Here is a 25,175-nt window from a genome sequence, read left to right as displayed (position 1 = left end):
ATCAAATTGGATAAATAAATGGCTACTTCCCACATAATTCTGTCTTTGAAAAGAAAATAGTATAATGGACCGAAACAACCAAGACCGAACAGGTGTATGGCCGAAACGACGTACGGCCGAACGGGTTCATGGCAAATGTCACTTTTTTGACGTGTCCACATTTTCCATATGAGGAAAATTATATCAAATAGGGTAATTTTGAAATGACACCAGTCTAAAATTATCTCTTATGTTTTTCTAGTATCATTTATGAACAACTGAATAGTAAATGAGCAAAAGTCACAAAAAGCATGTTATAATTGTAAGCATATATGATGATATATACATTTCTTGTAAATATCTAAATAAAAGTTTTTAACTTTGAAGATACGAAAGTAACTACAGGACTAGTTCCTGCCTTTATTCTGTATGCTCTACCTGTCTAATTTCCGGTACAGGGACCAGATTGACATGTTGCAATATTATTTGTGGCAATGCTATTAAGAAAAACTTGTGCAATAAACATCTTAAGTAAATTTGTCAGAAACAAATCAATAGCATTGGTTGGAATGTCAGACATGGAAGGAGTTTTTGTGCGATGTGTCCCAGAAGAGGAACGAATGCAGATCACTGTAAATTATAAGCATGAAGGGGGACCCTGTAAAACTGTCAACCTGGAAAGAATTCAAGTTGAAGAGGTACATGTGATGTAGTTTTATTTATAAACAACCTGTAAATTTGATATAAAGCGTTGTTTTTAGGGTAGTATGTTCTTTAACGTCAGGCATCAACAAATCATTTTTGGCTACCATCAGCGTCAAATTGGTTAAAATTTTAAATTTTACCTGGATTCGTCAAAATATCCTTATCATTATTCGTCAGAGGTCTGAAATAATTTTTGTTAAGGTAATTTTTGATGCGTTGAAATCAGTCGATTTTTTTAATTGTCTATATTATAAAAGTGTACATTTTATTGTCATGGTTAAAAAATTCCTGTTAAAGTCATTTGGCAAGAATGTCATGAAAGTACCCCCATTACTACCCTCTGTTCATATGTGTTCATGATGTGCTTCTTTCGCTTTGTAAACAACACCTTGATAAAATTCTCGATATATCTATACTTAATATGCAGACACAGAAATATACATAATAATGGGTGTTACAATACACCTCCCATGTAAATTCACATGTATCAGAAACCTGTTAAAGGGAAATTTCGCAAAAAAATCAAAAATTGATATTATGTCCATTCTGTATAAAAATGCTCAAATTCATAGATATTAAAGTTTTATTCTGCTAGATAAGAGATCATGATCGATTTTAAATTTACAGTATCAATAGTCCATTTGCCAATTACCGATTTGATTCTGTTATTACACACTTTTTAAATAAATTACTTCCCTTTGTCAATCATAGACTGGTTCCATACCGGACAAAATTGGCTTTTGCCAATGCAAAGCATGATGAATTGAAAGTGATGTATCTGCGGTTTAACAAATTGTTCATGAAAAATAATTTCTGATGTCAAAAGTATTTACAGTTAACTCTCGTTGTCTCGAACTCGGTTGACTCGAAATTTCGGATGAGTCGAAGTTTGCACGTGGTCCCGAACTTTGTTCCGTATAAATGTATGTAATTCGACTCCTGATGACTCGAAATTGGATGAGTCGAAATTTCGGTTGAGTCGAACTAAATTTACGATCCCAAGGTTAACAAAAGCATTAAAAATTCATTATTTATCTCGAACTAATACACATATGTCAAAACATGACCTCCGGCATTTAAATGGATGGAAGAGTTAATCTGACAATACACGTGTAATTAAATTTCCAGTCACTGACCACTGTATTGATTTATGACATGCTATTTCCACGAGTGTTTTCCTAAGATTATCTTTTAAAGAATTTTTATAAATAATTAGTGATGCATTGTTAATGTTCATGAAAAAGTATTTAAAATGTTAACGAAACAATTAATTGTGATTTACACTAATGAGCTTGGGTGTGTATAAAGTAAGGATTATGACTTCCGTTGATGATCACCTAAAAACTACTCAATCGGTGCCTTTAATCTTGTTGTATTTTCTTTTGAAAAGAAAGAGTGAGATAAAACAAAACGAAAAGGAATCTAAATTTTCTAAAGTCTCTTGTATCCGAGAATAAAAAATTTTGTCAACTATAAACGACCTGAATAACGGAACTATCGATTGGCAATTATTCTCTCGGATAAAAGCCATAGGAAAAGGTTGTAACTGAAACAATTGAATAAGTAATAATAATGTCATTATAATAAGTAAAGACCTTGACATACAAGTACATCGATCTGATACCAGAATATCGATCCCCTTGCCATATTCACCCGGATTTATTTTAGCTTTACCAAGCTAAGCAAGAGTTGTGTCCCTTGTTCTGTCAAACTTCCGGTTTTCGTTTGAGTCGAACTACGTGTATCTCGAAATATTTCTCTGGTCCGACTGACTTCGAGATAACGAGAGTCGACTGTAGTTAAACAACAAATTAATGTAAAATTTTAAAAGATTTGAAAACCTTATAGTTTATATTTATAGCAATGTATAGTGGATTGGGAAACAAGTTTTGCAACTTATATTAATCCCTTTCCACTTTGCGGGTGGAAGTGCTGCCTTGTAGCGCCATTAGCCTACTCTTTTTCGAATTCTACAAGGGTGTCTTTAACGTGCCAGAGATATTGCTCTCTCTTAACACGGGTCAGTCATTTATCGTCCCCTTCTGACGGACTATCATCGTTTCCTCAGGACCATACTCGCAAATGGTGTCAAGGGAGAGCCGAAAATTCAGTTCCTGAAATTTTCATCCCGGAACGGGAATCGAACCAGGAACCTTTGTGTTAGTAGTCCGATGACCTAACCACTACACCACGGCTCTCATACTCACATTACGCACAGGTAGATTTGCTCTTTCTGCTAGCTCTCCATTCTAAATAAAAATTCATGTCCCTCATAAGGGAGACAACTAAAAAAAGGGATCTCTAATTACAGGGTCAATTACGGGAATTGGCAAATAGCCTATTTTCTGGGTGCAGCCATTTTGTCATCTTCTCCGTTAAGAAACCACGATATGTCTAAGGACTCCTGTAATGCCTGTAGTGAAGTATCCTTGGCTCAGTTTTCCCCTCCTTTTCATTGATAGACTTAGGGGTATACATACATGTATGTCATGTACATTGTATGTAGGTCAATGCCAGTGGCTCATATAACATGTATAAGAATACAGGGCATATATTCACAAAACAAATTGCATAGTTTATAATTGTTATCAAGTCAAGGGTCTAACTTAAATAAGTTATCAGAGAAAAATAACATGCATGTGTTATTACAGACACTTTCATGAGTTGTCTACTCTCTTTTCCTTAGTCTGTAATAACATATGTTTGTTATCAGTTAAATATATCATGAATATTTTATCTTTAATGGGCACTTGGGAATTCTTAAAACTTTGCGCAGAAGCTTAATATATTACCTTGATAACTAATTTTTAATTCCATTAATACAATTTTGATCAATCATGGTAAGTCAATGAGACAAGGCCTTTAAGGGTAAACTAAGCTGTAATAACAAGGCTTAGTTATTACAAGCATGTAACTTACTATATGAGAGTAAATGAGACACTTGGAATCTTGCGCATTGCCTCATTACAAGCTCTGATCATCATTTCTTACAATGAATGAAATACATTGTTATCATGGTTATGCAAGCCAGAGCAAAGCCTTTAAAATAACATATAGAAGCTTTAATAACACCCTTTTTGTTATTGCAGGAATATATTTTCTGTAATAACATAGGTGTACTATGCATGATAGGTAAACTATGAGCTGTTATATCTTTGCAAAGATTAGTATACATAAAGAAAATTATGATATCAATAGAACTTGAGAAAAAATTAACAAAATAAAGGTTGTATATTTTCCCTTTGAAACATGTAACATACATATGTTATCACAGTTTTTTTGATATTTTAGCTCACAATAACAACATGTAAGTTATTTTTCTCTAATAATTTATTTAAGTTACAATGTCAGACCCTTGTCTGGTTATAGATTTTTTTTAATTTTTAGGTGGGTAAAACGATAGAGAGACTAAAGGCAAGCATGTTAAAAAAACTGTCTAAAAAGAAAAAAAGGAAGAAACAAGAGTCAGCAGAGACTATTGACCCTGACTTAAAAATATGGCTTACTGTGAAAGAAAAATTAATTGAAAATGAGGCTACACCTATAAACCAGACTTTTGTGGAAGGAGCAGTGCTACACATTGAAGATCAATTGTTACCTGTAGAAATTAATGTACCTGTTATCACTGCTCTTGTTTTACCAACGAACATTATGGTTGGATTTCCAATTTATCCTAAAATACACGCTGAATTCTGTGACTTGCAAAAATCAACATTTACTTGGTATCAGTATAAATCTGTGGAAGATGAATCCCAAAAGAAAAAAAAGACTAAAGAAGTTTGGGATAAAGTTTCTGAAGGATTTTCTTATACACCTACGATTTCTGATTTAGGAAATAAATTAAAATTGACTTGCTTGCCAAAACTTGGGCATCGCTCTGGAGAAGAGTTTACCAGTTTGTCTAAGTGTGATGTGGAGGCTGGACCAGGTATCTGTCCATTTGAAAACAGACATTTGTACACACAGAATACACTAGAGGATGATGGGTAACTTTTTACATTCATTTCAGGGCCTTATATAGCTGAACATGTGGTATGGGTTTTGCTCATGGTTGAAGGTTATACAGTTACCTATAGTTGTTAACTTCTATGTCATTTGTTCTCTTGGGGAGAGTTGTCTCATACCACATCTTCCAATTTTTATATACAAACTTTGACATACTTTGTACAGACCCAGAATTAGGTGACTCGTCAAAGTCGGAATAGACTAGTCTGTTTCATGAGTTTAGTTGATATGCTTTAGAAGAATTTGAAAATGACTTAATCATTTGTTAATCAAAATTAAAAATTTCTTTTGGTATTTCCAGTATACATCATCAGATCATGTACATCTGTTATTTATCATGTTTTACACATAAAAAAAAATAAAGACAAACTTCATATATTTGCTAACAGTCAGAGATATAACTCTATAGGGTTATTCCAGGAAATAACTTGCATGTGTTATTACAGATACTTTCACCTTAAATTTTCTAAATCTGTAATAACATCATGAACATATGCTTGTTTTTTCATGTATTTGTTAAATTATTTCATTTATAGTGGCCTCTAGGGAACTCTTGAGACTTTGCGCAGAAAATAAATGCATAGTCTTGATAACTAATTTTTAGCTCACCTGGCCCAAAGGGCCAAGTGAGCTTTTCTCATCACTTTGCGTCCGGTGTCTGTCGTCGTCTGTCGTCGTCGTCCGTCGTCGTTAACTTTTACAAAAATCTTCTCCTCTGAAACTACTGGACCAAATTTAATCAAACTTGGCCACAATCATCATTGGGGTATCTAGTTTAAAAATTGTGTCCGGTGACCCGGTCAACCAACCAAGATGGCCACCATGGCTAAAAATAGAACATAAGGGTAAAATGCAGTTTTTGGCTTATAACTCAAAAACCAAAGCATTTAGAGGAAATCTGACATGGGTAAAGATCTATCTGCCCTGAAAATTTCAGATGAATTGAACAACCCGTTGTTGGGTTGCTGCCCATGAATTGGTAATATCAAGGAAATTTTGCTGTTTTTGGTTATTATCTTGAATGATGTTATAGATAGAGATAAACTGTAAACAGCAATAATGTTCAGCAAAGTAAGATTTACAAATAAGTCAACACGACTGAAATGGTCAGTTGACCCCTTTAGGAGTTATTGCCCTTTATAGTCAATTTTTAACCATTTTTCGTAAATCTTAGTAATCTTTTACAAAAATCTTCTCCTCTGAAACTACTGGGCCAAATTAAACCAAACTTGGTCTCAATCATCATTGGGGTAGTTAGTTTAAAAATTGTGTCCGATGACCCAATCAACCAACCAAGATGGCCGCCATGGCTAAAAATAGAATATGGGGTAAAATGCAGTTTTTGGCTTATAACTCCAAAACCAAAGCATTTAGAGCAAATCTGTCAGGGTTAAATTGTTTATCAGGTCAAGAACTATCTGCCCTGAAATTTTCAGAAGAATCATACACCCCGTTGTTGGGTTGCTGCCCCTGAATTGGTAATTTTAAGGAAATTTTGCTGTTTTTGGTTATTATTTTGAATAATATTATAGATAGAGATAAACCACGGTGTATATTAGGAACGCTTGCTTTCAGATTCAATCGCCGGTAACGCTTGCTTTCAGATACGTGTAACGCTTGCTTTCAGATGTTTGTTGACGGAAAAGCAGAAGTCAGGTGCTAAATATGGATGATGCTTCAATCTGGTGGTATGTGGTGTTTTTTGTTGTATCTCACGGAACATTAGAGTTATTTTACTTGTTAGAAATGTAACGCATGTTATTTTGAAAGATTTAAATCAGGTCGTAAACGGTCCCACAATCACAACACTGCAAATCACGGAACACAAGAATGCCTTTTATGTGCATGAATCTGTTTAAAACATATTAGTTGTAGCCAGTTATCGAATCGTCTATTGACCATAAACTAGTTTATTCATATCCGTATATCAAAAATATATTTTATCTTACTACAAATTGTCCGTTTAAAAAATCTTAGGAAACGCTGTCTTCCAGATACTTCAGTTTCAGCGTCGTTTGTGGAAACGAATGCTTTCCGATATTAGGAAACGAATGCTTTCCGATTTTTATGTAGGAAACGGCTTCTTTCAGATTGAATAGTTATAATTTAACCCATGCAGATATTAAATACGTTTTTGTTTATGTTAATTAATAAATTCCAAACAAAACAAAAGGTCAATTCAACAAAGAAAATAAGGGCAAAAGGTCAAATCAACAAATTAGTTGAAATGCTCATTTGCCATCTAGTGTATATCAAGTTCATCTTTACAAGTTATTTAGGGAAAACATATGTGCCAGTGCCAGAAGTTATTGAAAGGTTAATTCTTTAATGAGGGACTAAGTCGGTGGTATAATTTATATGACTGATTTTGTTTCATATCGTTATTTTAGAGAAAAGGAGATATAATATTATATATAAAATTGCACAAATCGGCACTATGTATTTAACAGATGTATTTTAATTTAGTTCAACAAATATTAAAATTGTACTCAATGCATTAAAAACACAAACAAACTTTTTTGAACGGAGCAAGCGATGAACCTGTTATTCGACCCAGTCAAAACGAAAACAATTGAAGTCTTGTGTCGTCTTTAAAAAAAAAAGGCAATACGTGAACCGTCGGGATTGAATATTTAAACAGTCAATTGCGGTAGGTTAAAACATTTAAATAATTCGAATATATCTCAGTTGGATCAATCAATATTTTGTTGCACGCCACTGAACAGTGAGAAATAGCATTGGTGCATTTATTTAAAAAAAAAAGAAAGAAGAATTTAGGGTTTTAGCTTAGTTTATTTGGAGTGTGTAACCAATCATGATAGAAAATCTCTTGTTTTACATCACTGTTTTGATTAGACATGTTGTACATTGAAAAACAATATGTTTGTGAAAAGAGTCAACATGGCAAGATAAATCACATTTGGTGTAGAACACCTTGTCACATTGCTGACATTTTTCCATTTTATCTAAGTGTTTTTTCATATGGCGACTTAGATTGCATTTTTCAGTGAACTCTTTATGACAAACGTTACATTTCTTGGGATTAGGTTCTATTGGGTTATTTGGATCTTCTTGTTCCTCTAACAGGTCAGCACTGGTGATAAGATCTGTGATGTCAGAATCTGATGTAAGTACTTGCACTCCTAAATAATCCAACATTGTTTTGTCATTGTTTAAGTTCATCTGAAATACAGACAACAGAAATACTTCATTAAATTGTATATGTATTTCCTTATTAGGGAGTAACCATTTAAACTTGAAAAGGGGGTGGGGTGGAGGGGGTAAATAATCATTTATTTTTTCAGAACTCCGAGGAAAATTGAATCGGAAAGTCACTAATCACATGGTAAAATTAAATGACAAAACACATAAAAAACGGACAATTTATATCATGAATAATATTTTTTGACAGCTGCATGCTTGACACATTTTTTTCATCAAATTGGGGATCGGAGTCAAAAAAATGTATTCAACGCTTAGTCTTGGATTATTTATTACAGTACTATTAGCTGTATTTTGCTTTCATTAACAGTTACCGTGCAATATGCTTTTAATTTTATGTTATATTGGGCAATATCATTAATTCGTATATTTTAACCAATTTGGTTCGTTCAGGAATAGTTCGACGGTAAAAAATGTTCAAATACATTAATAAAATAACAATTATAGGCTTTGTCTTCAGTCAATTTTCTTCTTTCAGATCAAAATATATATCATAAAATTTATGTCACCGTTCGATGAACACTCCCAGACAGACATGAAACCAACACATGTACAAACGATGTGGTTTAATTGGCAAATAATGAGACAACTCTCCAGAAAGAGACCAAACGACAGAGGCCGATTTAGGAGGGGGGGGCCTTTTTGGGGAAAAAATGGTTGCTTATATAGAGAATCACTGAATCGTGACTGGAGCGCCCCCTCTTAGGTCAGTCAGTGGGCCCCCTCCTTTGAAAATTTCTGGATCCGCCACAGAAATTAACAACTATAGGCCAACGTACGGTCTTCAACAATGATCAAAGCCAATAAATAATAATAATAAATAATAATAAATAAGCTTTATTTAGAGTCGGCATGGTATATAAAACATAGACAAACATAAGCTCTAATGAGCTTTTAACCGACATATGAGACATTATTTAACAGTACAACATTTATAACAATACAATACATAGTATAGTACACATGCAATAAATATCACAGCACAAAAATGAAGCACTGTAAGCAGAATATACGCATAAGCTAGGTATTAAGGCTAAAAGCATATAAGTGTAAACTAGGCATAAAAGCTGGTAAAAATGCTTAGCATAAAAAATTAAAAAATGGGATATGATCTAGATGGTGAATAAATTTTCATAATATATAAACTAAAAGTCTGCACAAACTGTGCACTTACAGTCATTTCCATTCCATGACTTTAAAATATCTTTGAACTGACTAAAATTAGCAATTTTTCTAAAATCATCAGGTAGATCATTCCATAAAACAGCAGCTGTGTATTTAAAAGAGTTCTTACCATAGGTTGTTGTTCGGACCCTAGGTATATCTACAATATTAGAATATCTAAAATTATATTTAAAGTCTTTCAAAACAACTAAATCATGTAAGCATGGTGGTGATAATTTATATAAAATTTTAAAACACTCAATAGCCATGTTACGCATACGTCTTATTTTCAGTGATGGAACCTTTGCTCGTAAAAGTAGTTCATCATATGAACTAACATAGTCTTCATATATAAATCGTAAAGCCCTTTCCTGAATTTTTTCCAATTTGGTGGTGTTATTTTTGTTGCAAAAATGCCATGCCAAAGGACAAAAATTAAAATTAGATAAAATAAATGTGTGGAAAATTGTCAGTTTATTCAATTTAGTAAGGTAGCAGCCAATGCGCTTTAAAACATTCAGTTGTTGGGATGCTTTACGACAAATATTTTTAATGTGGTGATTGAAATTAAGTTGATAGTCAATATCAATACCCAAAAGTTTGACAATCTCATCACAGGATATTTTTGCTGACTGTATATTAAAAACAGGCTTTTTTGCAAATGTTTTATTTCCAACTGCAATGGCTTGGAATTTGTCAGGATTTGCCTGCATACAATTAAATCTGAACCAGTCAATTAAAACAGCACTTTCTCTTTCGAGTGTACATAATAAATTATCAAAATCATTGTCAGCATAAGACAGAGTATTGTCATCTGCATAATTATACAAGGTACCATGTTCAATAAAATAAAATATGTCGTTTATAAAAATATTAAATAATAGGGGCCCCAGGATTGAGCCTTGGGGTACCCCTTTCTGGATGTCAGCCCAACTGCTGAGTACTCCCTAAAGTTTGATTTGTTGCCTACGATCTGTAAGATAATTTTGAAGTAATTTCACTGATTTAGAAGAAAGACCGTAGGCAGATAATTTACTTAAAAGAATATCATGAGGTAAACAGTCAAAAGCTTTCGAAAGATCCACAAGAATAGCTGCCACATACATATTATTATCCAAAGCTGTTTTCCAATCCTCAAGGAGTCTCAGCAAAGTTGTCTGACATCCATGACCTTTTCTGAATGCACATAAAAAAGCATGAAATATGTTCTCAAAAAATTCAGTTAGCTTGTCAGACATAACCATTTCATAGACTTTTGAAATTGTTGGTAAAATGCTCACAGGTCTATAGTTCTTTTTATCCAGTGGATCATTCTTTTTATGTAATGGTACAACCTGAGCTTCTTTGAGTCTGTTGGGAAACTCACTGGATTCTATGGTGTTATTTATTAATGTTGTTATGTGTTTGTTGAGTACTGGTGCACCAGCTCGTAGTAGTTTAGATGATATTTGATCTACGCAGATCAGCTTTAAACGGTACCGGGCGACATGACAATGCTAAAAACAAACGAGATATAAACTAACGGCCTAATATATGTACATTTTACACACCAAATATTTGTAATCGTATTTCAAATAGTATATTACAAAAGGACCTAACCACAAAACTTGACCAATGAACCCTGAAACTTTTTATTTGCTGTGGTAGCTATATTGGAATTCATGCATTGTATTTATTTTTGTATTTTGTTTTTTTTATATATTTTTCTGACTTTGCTACTCCTATTATATTAAAAAATAGCTCGTTGGAACCGTTAAAAATTGGGCTTAAGCCCCCTTTTCTACAACTAAACCCATATTTCGTACTCTCTGGATCAGATCCTCCGAAGACTAGTAAATTTGACTGAAACCCGTAAATATATAATTATGACACTAATTAGAAATATTTCAACAAAGCCGATTACGATGCATCTTTGTTCAAGGACAAAGAGAGATAAATCTCGTTCAGGGATATATAAGTTTCTCGTTGTCAGAAGCACCTGTTTACTGTTACCACGTGTTTATTTTTAAAAGGTGGATATGACATCCATTCTTATGTTTCAAGTAAATTAAGTGCTATAAATGGATATTATTTCCTTGAATTGGACAATACCAAGTAAGTCATGTTAATCATAATGTTATATTTATAGTTAATATAGGGTCTAGTCATAAAATAAAAGCCCGTTTTCGAAGGAACCCAGAATAGGATCTCTATCTTTTTTTTTAAATTACAAACATAGGTTTTCAGTAATTGCGAAGAACAAACGTCATTAAAAAAAAGTGTTAATTGCATATAACATGCACATGGTTAAGTCAATAAGCAAGTTTATCACATATTTGTTATGAATACATTAGGTTTTGCATATGCAATAACCTCAAAATTGCCCGGGGCAAAAAAGACATATCCATATTGTGCCCTGTTCCTAATGATGTGACGTCATTGCATCCTTAACGTTTGTGATAATTTGCTTAAGATTTTACCTTTTATGTATCATAAAATTGATATAATTTACGTTTTTTTTTTCTCTTTTCTGCAGAACTTAAATATGTGATAAAAAGATTATAACATGTCTTTTCCATATTGGCCGGGTATCATCCCTCGACCCATATCGGCCCTCGGCTAAAGCCTCGAGGCCGATATGGGAGTCTCGGGATGATACCAGGGCCAATATGGAAAAGGGCATGTTATAATCTATACTTATTTAGTTTCAGAGCCAACTTGAACGAGTCAATTACTTCCTAGGCTAGTTCAAATAATAATGACGAGTTGAACATTTCTTATGTAACCTTTTCATGGGCAGTGGTAGTCCAAATAATTATGTAATTATGACGTCTGGCAAGGCTATTTTATTTTTTTTCTGGGACGTAGGAAGGCGTCCCAGAAAAAAAATAGTCGTAGGCAGGCGTCCTAGAAAAAAAATAAATAGCCTTGCCAGACGTCATAATTATTTGGACTAGGGCAGGAGGGGGGGGGGGGGGGGGTTGCTTTTTAAGACTCCATAATAATTATGTTGGACTTGATCTTTTCCCAAAGTGGTTGACTGTCAATAGTTCGAATTGGTCCAGTCAACAAAATTATAAAAGGCATTTTTTTCGGGGGCGACTGACACTCTCTCTTGCGATCTTCTACGTTTCCAGCCCCTATCCATATACCCCTACCCCAACGCATGCTCCCCTAGTCTCACTTCCCCACCCCCTAGGCCTTGATCAGAGATAGAAAATCAGTGAAACAAAAATTGAGAATGTTGTTTTTAGGGTGATTTGAAATAACTGATGCACGGTGATTACAGAGGCAGTTCCAGCGATTTAAAAAAAAGGAGGGGGGGTCCAAAATTTTAAAAAAAGTCACCTTATGTCTCTTTTTATGCATTGATCCCGGGAACCCTTCCATCACGGAATCCACCACGGTCTTATAATGTGTAAAATAACAACTGGTAAAATATTTTGTATTTTAAATGGCGCTATAAATAAAAGATCACGATCTTGTGTCCCTTGTAACCTTTATGTATATGTGAGGGAAAGATTCATATTGAAAGCTGCGTCAAACTACATTTTTCTGAACTGGTGCCCTTTAAATCTTAAAGTACGCGTTTCCTAAATCTCAAAGTAAGCGTTTCCTAAATCTTAAAGTAAGCGTTACACATTGATTTTCAGAAAAACGGGGAATACACCTGATAAAATTATTTGCTGTCTTACATTTTGTATGAAAATGATATATATACCTTTTTTTTACATAATATGTTGAGAAAGTGTGGAAAATGTTGATAAGATATTTTTTATTTTGACAAGTTTGACAGTTCTCTCTGACTAACAAGAGAACGCAGTTTTGTTGTTAACGAAATCACTTTCATCTACAAGTTTATGTGATAATAAATCATGAATCTCGATACCTGGCTATCTGTTTTGTTCCGTAAACCACAATTTCATTCATGAAAAACGGTATTGTATTGTGTATTTTAAGATTGAGGCAACCTACCTTTCAACTGTCTTTGGAATTTTCTTTTGGAATATCGGAAAGTACGCGTTTCCGGAATCTGAAAGCAAGCGTTACCGGCGATTGAATCTGAAAGCAAGCGTTCCGAATATACACCGTGTAAACAGTAAACAGCAATAAATGTTCAGCAAAGTAAGATTTACAAATAAGTCAATACGACCGAAATGGTCAGTTGACCCCTTTAGTCCTTTATAGTCAATTTTTAACCATTTTTCGTAAATCTTAGTAATCTTTTACAAAAATCTTCTCCTCTGAAACTACTGGGCCAAATTAAACCAAACTTGGCCACAATCATCATTGGGGTATCTTGTTTAAAAATTGTGTTCGGTGACCTGATCAACTATTCAAGATGGCCGCCATGGCTAAAAATAGAACATAGGGGTAAAATGCAGTTTTTGGCTTATAACTCAAAAACCAAAGCATTAAGAGCAAATCTGACTATAATTAAATTGTTTATCAGGTCAAGATCTATCAGCCCTGAAAATTTCAGATGAATCGAACAACTGTTGTTGGGTTGCTGCCCCTGAATTGGTAATATTAAGGAAATTTTGCTGTTTTTGGTTATTATCTTGAATAATATTATAGATAGAGATAAACAGTAAACAACAATAATGTTCAGCAAAGTAAGATTTACAAATAAGTAAACACGACCGATATGGTCAGTTGACCCCTTTAGGAGTTACTGCCCTTTATAGTCAATTTTTAACATTTTTCATAAATTTTTATAGATTTTTCGAAAATATTTTCCACTGTAATTACTGGGCCCAGTTCATTATAGATAGAGATAATTGTAGCAACAAGAATTTTCAGTAAAGTAAGATGTACAAACACATCACCATCATCAAAACACAATTTTGTTATGAGTTTATCTGTGTCCATTGTTTAATATGCACATAGACCAAGGTGAGCGACACAGGCTCTTGAGAGCCTCTAGTTTATAATTAAATTAATACATTTTTGTAAATCTATGAGTCGTGGCTATTAAGGGATAAACTTAGCTGTGATAACAAGGCTCAGTTATCAAAGGAATGTAACTTATTATACAAGACACTACGGAATTACTGAGAAACTTGCGCAGAACCTCATTACATGCTCTGGTCATTATTTCTTACAATAAATTAAACTACATTGTAATTAAGCATGTGTTAAGCATGATATATGTCTGAGCAAATGCTTTGAAGTGATAAAGAGAAGCTGTGATAACACCCTTTAGTTATTACAGGCATATTTTTTCTGTAATAACATATAGGTGTACTATGCAAAATTGGCAAACTATGAACTGTTATATCTTTAAATGGTTAAGTATGCATATAGAAAAAAGTAATACATGTGATATTAATAGAACTTTTATACATTTTAACTAAATTAATGATGTGTATTGTCCACAATAACAAATGTATGTTATTTTCCTGTAATAACCCTATAGAGTTATATCCCTGACTGGCTAACATTACTTTCTTTACCAAGTGCATGAAGTCTTGTTCAAAATGGGCAAGAGGATACACAAAACATGATATAAAAAACAAACAGGAAACTAGAAAGTCAGGACCGTTTAATTTTTGAAGTGCTGTTTCATGTATAATTCAAGCATATTAATTAAATGGAAAGTGTAACAATGTTCTTCTCATTTCAGAATAAGAGTAGTTAGTTATAATATACTAGCTGATATTTATGCTGACTCAGACTTCAGTAGAAATGAACTGTTTCCATATTGTCCCCCTTATGCATTAGCAATAGATTACAGGAAACAGCTATTTGTAAAAGAAATCACAGGTAATTAGTGTAACAAATGAATATCTGCTTTCTAATAATTCTCTACAAACCAAATACTGTCTTCCAGATTAAATTTATCAAATAATTTTTTTTCTCCATTCAGCCCTTGAAAAATTGTGTTTGTCCTAACTGTTATCATGGTTATATCCAGATCTATCATGTCTGTTGAAAAATATCCCAAATTTTGTAAGTCTTTTGTCAAAATGTTGGTGGTCAGGATCTTCAAGCAGTCTTAGCACTTGCATGAATTGTCATGATTTTAAGAGGAAAACAATGTAACATTTATACCTGTTATACAGAAACACTAAACTGCAACAACAACAAAAAAAAAAACACCAACAGAGATAGAAACAAACTATTTGATTACAACTGCCTATTTCCTGACTTGGTACAGGACATATTAAGAAAAAAGTGATGGGTTGAACCAGTCAACCTGGTTTTATCATGTTTTTAAGCCTGGTACCTTTGATTGTTATTATGGCTAGACAAATCCATAGGAATATAATGAGATCAAATGTCAACCTTTGTAGTATTGTTCTTTTATAGGTTACAATGGTGATTTGATTTGTTCTTTTATAGGTTACAACAGTGATTTGATTTGTTCTTTTATAGGTTACAACAGTGATTTGATTTGTCTACAAGAAGTTGACAGGAAAGTGTTTATCAATGATCTCTTACCAGCTTTTGAGTCTCTGGGATATAGTGGAGTGCTCCAAGAAAAAGGAGGTACAACACCAGAAGGAGAAGCTACCTTCTACAGAAATTCTAAGTTTAGGTTTGTAGTTTGATGAATTATAAGTGATTAAAAAATTATTCAAGTCCAGTGGTAATACATATTTTTGCTGGATTTGTATTTAGGTGTTGTAATATTAAAATTATTTTTCTCCAGTTATCAAAGAAATTATTTTCATTCATAAAACAAGACCATTTATGAATTGTCCATTGTCGTATGGATCATGTTTGTTTTAAGGGGCACTAGCTGACAAATTCATGTTCACCAATTTGACTCGGATTCTCATATTTGATTGATTACAATGAAATACATTTATCCAAATTATTAAAAGTTAAAAATAAAAAATTTACAGGGCATGAGCTCAATAATATGTAGCTTCGTTTCTTGTGTATTTTAGTCTAGAAGTCATCTAATTAACTATTGAGTCAACCTCCGAAGACCTCAGATGGTATATAGGTCATATAAACATAAATATAGATATAATAGATTAAACTAACTCTTTCAATTGGATTTTTCTAGGTCTATTTAATTTCATATTAAAGATTAAAAATATATGTTAAAATGTTTACCTGTAAAAGAATGATTTTTTTTGTTTCACTTTCTATGTCGATATTCTTTTCCTTTAGATAATTGATCACGCAAGATTCATGTGTTATCCATCTCTAGCTAAGGGGTTAAATTGAAGTTCACATGCATACAGATTCAGTGAGGTCAAATTATTCACATGCAAATGAAAAATTCATCATCAAGTTTTCTTAGCTTATTTTGACAAAAATGAATCATTCTGCCAGCTCAAAGCGAATTATTATTTCTCTATTTCACTTTCATAATGATTGAACAGAATTTTATTTATCTTTGGTCATTTCTGCAGTGTTGGTTTACCATGACTCATTTTCTTTTCAGACAAGTATTAGACTGTAGCAAAGAAATCAGGAAATCTGTTAATGAAGATGATATACAAAGTGATATAAAAAACATTGTTTCTACAAATGAAACATTAAAACAAGAAATGGATACAAGAGGAAGCGTAGTCCAAGTAGGTAGATACATGTACTGATGTAGTAGGGTTGAAAAATTGTATCAAAAAGTACCTTGGAAAATTTGAAAACTACCGTGCAAATTTCTACACATTCAGGTTTTAATGACCTTGACTACTCATCAAGGGTCTCTTGGTCTGTCAAATTTGCAGAAGGATAATTCCTTAATCATGTTGATTATGCTCATTATTATGGAGTAAGAAAAGGTTTGTTATTGTCTTTAAACCAACAGTAGTCTCAAGGAGATTAAACTTTTTTCACTTCATGCATATTTTTTTTACCCCCCCCCCCCCCACTCCCTCATATTTCTAATATAAAAATACTAGGTGTCTGTCCAATTGTCTGTCCATTCCATCAGTCCAGTCTTTTCAGCCCCGTTGGATTTTCACGGATCTTATATATTATAGATTTATATCAGTGTACTATGAATATGAACATGCAATTTTGATTTAATTGTCATCTGAGCCAGTTTTTTTACACACCAATTTACAATGTTACAATTTTCAAGAAGACTTATCACTCTAGATCTACATAGACATATTATTTGAGTCCTAGTTTATGGAACTTTGCCGTTAATTAGAATGACATATGCCTTGTGTAGAAGCAGCCTGTGCTTTTTTTCATGTATCTAGCAAGAGACCATTCCAATGACATCCTTTAATGGACGTATGGGCATAATAAAGAGACCACCAGGGCATTTAGACATACATTTCAGTACAAAAATCTGTTTATATGGTTCAACAGGAACAGGAAGATTTTGAGGAGTTAACGTTGACATGTACAGTACCCTTCAAGAGTACCAACTCTCCCACACCCTACACCGAGGAAAATGTTGGAGCCACTCCGAAAAACTCCGATATTCCTCCCAAAATGTTGGGAGGAATTTGGGAGTAATCTCTCCCAAAATCAGGTAAATGTTTATTGTGATAACGAGCTCACTCTCTACACCGAGGAATTAATTGCCCTTATCCTACTTTGATCTATACCAGCACAAGACTGAATGGGTAATTGGATTACCTGACAGGTAAAGGTTGAAGTAATAAAGAATTATATTTCCGGTCTACTGTACCAGTTTAAGTGTCAAACAGGTGTATAATTTTAAATGTCTTTAATACTAATTAAATTTCATTTGTGGTAATAAAAACTAAAGTCAAAATATTTTCGTATTTTTTGTTAGCCCATCTAAAAATATCTTAACCTTAATGTACTTGCTTTAAAAAAAAACGATTATAAAATATAGCGGAATATGTGAAAAACAAAATATTCTACTTCAAAGTTAAAGTCTTTATTTAAAAATTATAAGTCTAAAAGTTTTATATATGCAAGTAAAAAGGAAAATTTATTCACCATTCATTAGACAAAATAATTGCCCCGTAATAATTGTGTAAATCTACGGCATTTTCTTTTTACGATTATCTAATTGCTGGAATGAATAAAAGATTTAAAAGCAAAATGTTGTTGTTAATTCTTTCAATTGTATTCAAGTTTTATAAAAAATGAAAACTACTTAATTTTGACCTCAATGTCTTCACCAGTAAATTAATATTTTATTGACGAAATGAGCATACTTGTGTAAAAATAACCGGAAACTTTCGCTAAAATAATTTGAGCAGTTAAATAAAATTACGTGTTTGAAAGTTTTGTATATTCAAGTAAAAAGGAAAATATTATTCACCATTCGTTATGCTTAACAATTACGGCATTTTCGTTTTACGATTTGTTGGCAGTACAGCAGAATAATAATACATTTCCGTTACAACAGGAATACTTCCAGCTGCATTAATTCAACTTTGTTTAATATTAACTTTCGCACAATGAATGTAAATTTGTGTATTTTCAACAAAAGATTTTAAAAACAATTATTTGCCGTGCGAAGACAATTCCACGATACACATCTCAGTTATCAACAGTTTGGGTTGAACTTGAACTTGACTTACTTAACAATGTTAAATGCTAAAAATAGTTAACATCAATGTTATCCACAGCACGAGTTTTTTAAAGGGCGGGAAAAAATATCGCGTACTAGTAAACTCAGGTGACCTTTCTGGCCGACCGTGGGAAAGTCCATTCAAGGTTTCTAAAGTTGCAGAACGACATTTTTTGTGCAATCGTATTGAGGCTCCAGAAGGTCCTTTTACAATTGATTTATCGGGAAAATATAATTCTTATCCGAATAAACGTGAACACATTTTTAACTATTTGAATTTTAATGTTTTATCTTTCAAAAAAGAAAGTACATTTATAGTTATATGTCCATGGTCAATAATATAGATTTACAGTTGGTGATGTATTAATTGAAATTATGATGGAAATTGTCCGGGGTGATTGATTGTATTCAAATGACAATAATCATGATAATACGATAAAGAAATGCCAATTGTAGGCGGTTGGGAAATTTTGAAAATAAAATGATGACTGATTTAACTGGAATAGAATATTATGATGGGCAATTATGAGGTTTGATAAATTTTATTAATAATTAAAGGATTAGTGACCTATCGGATAGCGATAAGCGGATTACTTATCATCACAACTTTTAACATCTTTTGTAAACGTAAAATGATTGAGCGTCATAAACTTGTCAAACACCGGTAGAATTATAGTACATTTATTATATAATTAATGTGAAAATATTTTTCACTTTCCAAATTCAAATGACGAAATTGATATAAATACTTTCGTCAATTTGAAAACCGTTCCGTAAAATGCGAAAATGATGAGCACTATCAATATCACTTGAAATTATTTCCTTTGTCAACAGACTTGTCAGTTTACAGTTTCTGTTCGTAATTTGAATTATTCAAGTCTGTATAAATGTACCGAGGTGGTGAAACATCATATTTTACATTGCTCAATAAATTAAGTTTACTTGATGATCCGATGAATCGGGTTACCGAAAAAACAACATGATTTTATTAGCCAGTTGATTTTTTAATAATGAACAATTAATGCGCTGATATTGCTTATTGAATAAGTTATAAAAGAAACTAATTGTGGCAAAATCGTCCTTGCTGAAAGAACACAATGTATGACCTGACCGGACTGTAATAGAAACACAAAATAACAATTTTCTTCATACTTTTTCGTATGTACGTTCTATTTTAAAGATAACGGCATAAGACACAAATATAAAGGATAATAATTATCTTATTCTAAATGATATTGTCACATCTTTATCTGTCAAAGAAAGGAAAACATTTGTTCAATTTATAATACCGTGATTTTAAAGCACACCTGTGCAACCAAGATCGATTAAATGTTCAAAGGTAAATTATCTGGGTAATCCAATTATGTTGTCACGCGTCGTTAATTTGAAGTACATCCGATGGGCAATAAACCAATTAACAGCCACGCGGTGTTGGGAGAGAATCTTTGGAGGATTTTAGGAGTGAAATTCGCGGTACTCGGTGTGATTCCGAGAAACACGGAAATCGGAGAAAAAAGTTATCGAATCGATATTTTTGAAGAGTACTGTATGATATGACAGAAATCAACTATGAATATCAATTCACCTGTTAAGTCATTTGGGGTTGAAAATCATCTTTATGCTAAGTCTGTAACTGTTTGAAATTTAAGACGATATAAGAATCCTGTAGAACAGATTAACATTCATATTTTTTTCGTATTTGAAAGTTCCAAAATCATTGAAAGTATTAACCCTTGTTGTGCGGGGGCCATAATATTACAGCCGTACCCAGACCACCGTTATTTTGGCATCAATGGCGCTCCATACATTTAGAGATCATCGAAATGCCATTTAATTCGTAGTGTATGCACTTTTCCTCAATTTGACACTATTGATTGTCATGTCTTCACTTTTAATATTCATTTTGAGCTCAAATATGAACTTCAAAAAATTTGATATAGGACAAAATTGGGGTTTTTGGAGTTCTGAAACATGGAGTTAAGAGGACTGAAACCTTGACAAATACTGTTAACCTAAAGGCACATAATGACTGATTGTGTTTATTATCAAAATTCGCTGAGGAAACGACTACTTCTGGTTGCAAGTCCAGTTAAAGTTCAAAATAAAAAAAAAATCACAAAGTTTGTAAATTTTGGGGTAAATGACCTTGTTTACACTGATGAACCCAGATCAGTTTCACTCTGACCTAACTACTGTTGTGATAAAAGTGTTCACAGGTGTCCACTCTACATGAAAACTACAGATGGATGCATCTATTAGCATCTCTCGAACTTGCAGGTCGAGAAAAAGAATGGAAAAACGTCAAAATTGACGCTTTTTGCCCCTGAGGACCAACTTTAGGGCAAATTCCCGCCCACCCTTCCCGACCTCATCAGCCCTATCACCCCAACCCGTGATCACCTATCTTAGATTTATTGCAATCAATATGCATCAGCATCGGGGTACAGCTCATTTGCATATCATTTGCATATTTTTTGCAAATACTCGAAATTTAGACAATTTCTGAAAACAAGTCAGCACGGTAGGGTTAGCAATGTACCTGCACTTGCATTATAAGGTTGATTTGTATCCGACACAGCTCATGTAATATATTCTTCTTATAGGTACTAGTTTTAGAATCTGTGTTAAACCCAGGATGCAGACTATGTGTAGCCAATACACATCTGTACTTCCACCCTAAGGCATGTTGTATCAGATCATTACAGACAGTGGCTATCATCAGACATTTACAAGATGTAATACAGAAACAGAAGGCAGAGGTAAATATTATACTGGGGATTTATTATTATGCATTTGATACTGTAAAATCAGAAATTATTGCGTGCATTTATTATTTTGATTTTGTCATAAAAGACTAGAATGCAATTTAATTATTTGCAATACAATTGTATTGAGAAAATCATGTTTATTCATATAAAAAATTTCAAAATGCGAGTTTAAATTATTACACTTATAACCCTTTCGCAATTATAAAAACATAGCAATAATTTCTGAATTTATAATATTATCAGTTGGATACCAATTGTCATTGATTTCTTTTGTACTCCTGAGCCACAAATTTAAATGATCAACAGAGTAAAACAAAATATATCTTGTAAGGGCCTTGGTGGCTTAGTGGTCTGAGTAGTCAAACAACTGGGCGTATGACATTTGCGCCGATTTTGAAAATTTTCATTCTTTCATTTGCGCCGATTTCATTTTTTCATTTGCTCCTAATTAGATTTACAGGTAAGTTAAAACTTGTACATGTACTGTGCTATACCATTGGTAAAATCTGGTTATAATTGTTTTTCATCCATGTTTAAGTTAATTTTCATTCATATTGTTCTGGAACTTCGTTGTAACTTGATGGTCATATTGCACATTGAAACGGACCGAGAAGTAAATTTCGCAATCATCGAGGGCCATACATATAGGAAGGTCAGTGTTCTCAAACATAACTACATATCTTACTAATGTACCATAAAATCGTGTAAACCCAGAGTTACCACGGATTCTATTATCAAAACACAGATCGAGCATAACCATGTAAATGTCCGAAAGACAGATGCTAAAGAACTACGGATACGGTCAACAAGGAAAAAAGTCTGGAGATGTATCTTGTAGGCCTTCTTCCACCTCCCAGTGGTGAGCAGGGGACAACAGTTATATACATGTTGTGATTGACAATTCATTACATTTGTACAAGTGGCAAATGGAAGAAGTCTATAATGATAAATGAAAAATAACATGACTTGGATGGAGAGTTCTCTCATTGACACTCACATCTTCTTATATCTATATATATATATATATTCACCTGTAATTTACCTGTAATGAAATCGGCGCAAATGAAAACAAAAATCGGCGCAAATGAAAGAAAAAATCGGCGCAAATGCAAAACGCCGAAACAACTGTATCACTAGCCAATCAACACTGAGGTTGTGATATCAAATCCTGCACAGGGAAGTTGACATGACTCCAATCTTAATTGACTAGGATTGTCGGTTTTCCTGCATAAGGTTGATGATTCTCACCTGGCACTAGGGCTTCCTCCAAGAATAAAAACTGACAGCTACCTAATAGCAAACTAGTGTTGAAAGTGGCATTAAACACCTGCTAATAAATCAGTACAAAGCTTGTACTCCAGCCAATCAAAACCACAAAATCAATTATACACGAAAAAACAATTTTTCCTTAAACCGCAAATATATATTGGTAACCATGAAAATATGTGAATCCACAGAAGTAATTAAGGTGGTACCCAACACTTTCACTAAAATTAATTTGGCTAGTTTAATTTTTATAAAATTTTGACAAAGTATTTACTTTGACCATTTGACAAAAATATAAAAATTTCAAAAAATTTGAACCAACTGTTTTATCAGAAAAAATACAATGGTTATATAGCAGTTTGACAAACACTAATTTTGATCATTGAGGAGCTTAATATTCATGATATTCTCATAACAACACAACATAATTGAAACGTTTATCTGATTTTAAAAAGTTATCTCCCTGTAGTGTTAGGTACCACCTTAAGAGTAGAAATATACCAAAGTGATATTCAAACTAATAAATTGAAAACTAAATGACAATGCCATGGGAAAAAAAGAAAGACAAACAGAAGTACACAAAACACTACATAGAAATAGACTGAGCAACATAAACCTAACAAAAAACCAGGGTTAATGTCAGGTGCTTCAGAAGTATAGGCAGATCCTTCTCAACTTGAGTCACCAGTCATTTGTGTTTTTTTTATACAAAATTTTTTAGTTGCTAAGAAAATGTTTATAATAAGCACACTAGAGAGAAAGCATTTCCTTCTATTTCAGAGGTGATACAATTTTAAAATTATCTTCCAGGTATATTTTCCATCAATTGCAGGGTCATATACCCGAGTCTCATTTCTATAACCCATTAATACTTTTTTTCAGGGATTTAAAGTATCATCCATTTTCTGTGGAGATTTCAACTGTACTCCTAAAGGTGGAGCTTATGAGTTTATTACAAAGAAACATTTAGGACCAGATAACTACAGCTGGAGTAACAGTAAGTCAGATATTGATAACTAACATATTTTTGGGAGCCATTATTTTTGCAATTTTAACATTGAGAAAATGTGGATATATATATCTTTATTCTCATAAACCAAAATCCATGGTACAGAGATATTATAAACATTAATAATAGAAAATATAGTCAGAATTAATACAAATGTATGATCTACAACTGGAAAAATATTTCTAGCTACATGTAATATAAAAAACACATTATGCACATATACAATATTATAAAAAAAAATATTTTATTCATATGAATAGTATGAAAATTCCCTTCTTGGATCTTCTCCAGTATGAATACATAAATAAAGTAAGAAAATAGTCAAAATTATAATGGGCTTACCATGAACAAAATATCTATGAAAAACAAGTGGTTTACAGTAATAGAAAAACAAAGGTTATGGGGTATCTATGCATGAAAAAAAACAGTACTTGCACAATAGAAAAAAGAAGCCAAGGAACAGTGTATATGTTATTCCTTGTATTGCTATGTTGAGTGACATAGACATAGTCAAAGGAACAAATGATTCTAACTTAAGGTGGTACCTAACACTACTCTGTAAAATCAGCAGAACGTTTTAATGACGTTGTGTTCTTGAGGGAATATTAAGTTTCTCAATGATCAAAATAAGTGTTTGTCAAACTGCTATATAACCAGTGTAATTTTTCTGACAAAACCGTTGGTTCAAATTTTTAAAAATTTTTATATATTTATTAAAGTCTCTAAGTAAATACTTTGACAAAATTTAATGAAAATTAAACGAGCCAAATAAATTTTAGTGAAAGTGTTGGGTACCACCTTAAGTATTACTTTTGGTTGGTAATCATTCTAATACTCTCCCAAATTTCTAGTGCTCTTTAAAAGTTAGACAGAATAAGTTTACTGGCTACACCCAGTTAGCAATAGCTTATATGACATAAATTTCCAAAGGAGCATCTACATTTTTCACACCAATTTGATATTATTTTATTATCTTATAGATCCAAACTTTGCCCTTGAAGGAGCCTCATTTTCTCACGAATTGGACCTTACGAATAGTTGTGGAATTTTGGATTATACAAACTATGCTAGAAGTTTCCATGAACAGTTGGACTATATATTTATAGATTCCACGATGGACGTGCTTCATGTTATACCTATGCCTGAACATAGCGAGGTAGAACAACATATAGCACTACCCAGTGTTGTTTTTCCATCGGACCATATAGCACAAATCTGTGATCTTAAATGGAAAAGTTTATATGAATAATATATATGTATTTATTTAAAATATAAATTTTATGATAGACATTGGTGTTAGTATAATTTGTTCTTAATGAAACCTCAACCTATGGTGGTCTTTTAGAAATGTTACTTTCAATGCCTGAAATGTTTGTGATTTCATTTATTTTACAGGGTTTATCTTTTATTCTAAAGAAAATGAACTAAATCAGAATATGATTTACTATAGGTTGCACTTTGTAAATACAGCTGTTTCTCAAAACACGCCTCTTTTGGGGAGTAATTGAATATTCATAGAAAATTAATTTTGTTTACATACTGGTTCCCAGTTATGCTCTCTGTGTTCCATATCGCAGAGACAGAACTTGGGAATGTTACCAGTAAATAAACATGT

The 25,175-nt window shown here is 32.8% G+C and overlaps 1 protein-coding gene across 2 annotated transcripts; it reads left to right on the top strand.

Annotated features, from left to right (window-relative positions):
• The first annotated feature begins 167 nt into the window (after window positions 1–167).
• Window positions 168–24,848, top strand: LOC143059518 (2',5'-phosphodiesterase 12-like). 2 transcript variants are annotated; one of them, XM_076233033.1, is made up of 8 exons: window positions 168–677; window positions 4,072–4,670; window positions 14,681–14,820; window positions 15,433–15,595; window positions 16,457–16,589; window positions 21,121–21,276; window positions 23,434–23,548; window positions 24,541–24,848. In XM_076233033.1, the coding sequence occupies exons 1-8, from the start codon at window positions 474–476 to the stop codon at window positions 24,807–24,809; spliced, it is 1,779 nt and encodes a 592-aa protein (XP_076089148.1). In that variant the 5' UTR covers window positions 168–473; the 3' UTR covers window positions 24,810–24,848. The 2 variants fall into 2 exon arrangements, with proteins under 2 accessions (XP_076089148.1, XP_076089147.1); XM_076233032.1 differs by having other exon boundaries at window positions 15,400–15,595.
• The last annotated feature ends 327 nt before the right edge of the window (window positions 24,849–25,175 follow it).

The sequence above is a fragment of the Mytilus galloprovincialis genome, chromosome 14, assembly GCF_965363235.1.
Source record: "Mytilus galloprovincialis chromosome 14, xbMytGall1.hap1.1, whole genome shotgun sequence".
Lineage (NCBI taxonomy): Eukaryota > Metazoa > Mollusca > Bivalvia > Mytilida > Mytilidae > Mytilus > Mytilus galloprovincialis.
The sequence above is the reverse complement of the archived record's forward strand: the minus strand, read 5'-3'. Positions and strand labels throughout refer to the sequence as shown.

What these genes read in the sequence shown, in the direction of transcription:
- LOC143059518 (XM_076233032.1), top strand. Translation starts at nt 474, where the DNA reads ATGCTATTAAGAAAAACTTGTGCAATAAACATCTTAAGTAAATTTGTC. An exon ending in TACAGAAATTCTAAGTTTAG is followed by an intron (nt 15,596 to 16,456) that starts GTTTGTAGTTTG and finishes TTTTCTTTTCAG; the next exon opens with ACAAGTATTAGACTGTAGCA. An exon ending in TACAGAAACAGAAGGCAGAG is followed by an intron (nt 21,277 to 23,433) that starts GTAAATATTATA and finishes ACTTTTTTTCAG; the next exon opens with GGATTTAAAGTATCATCCAT.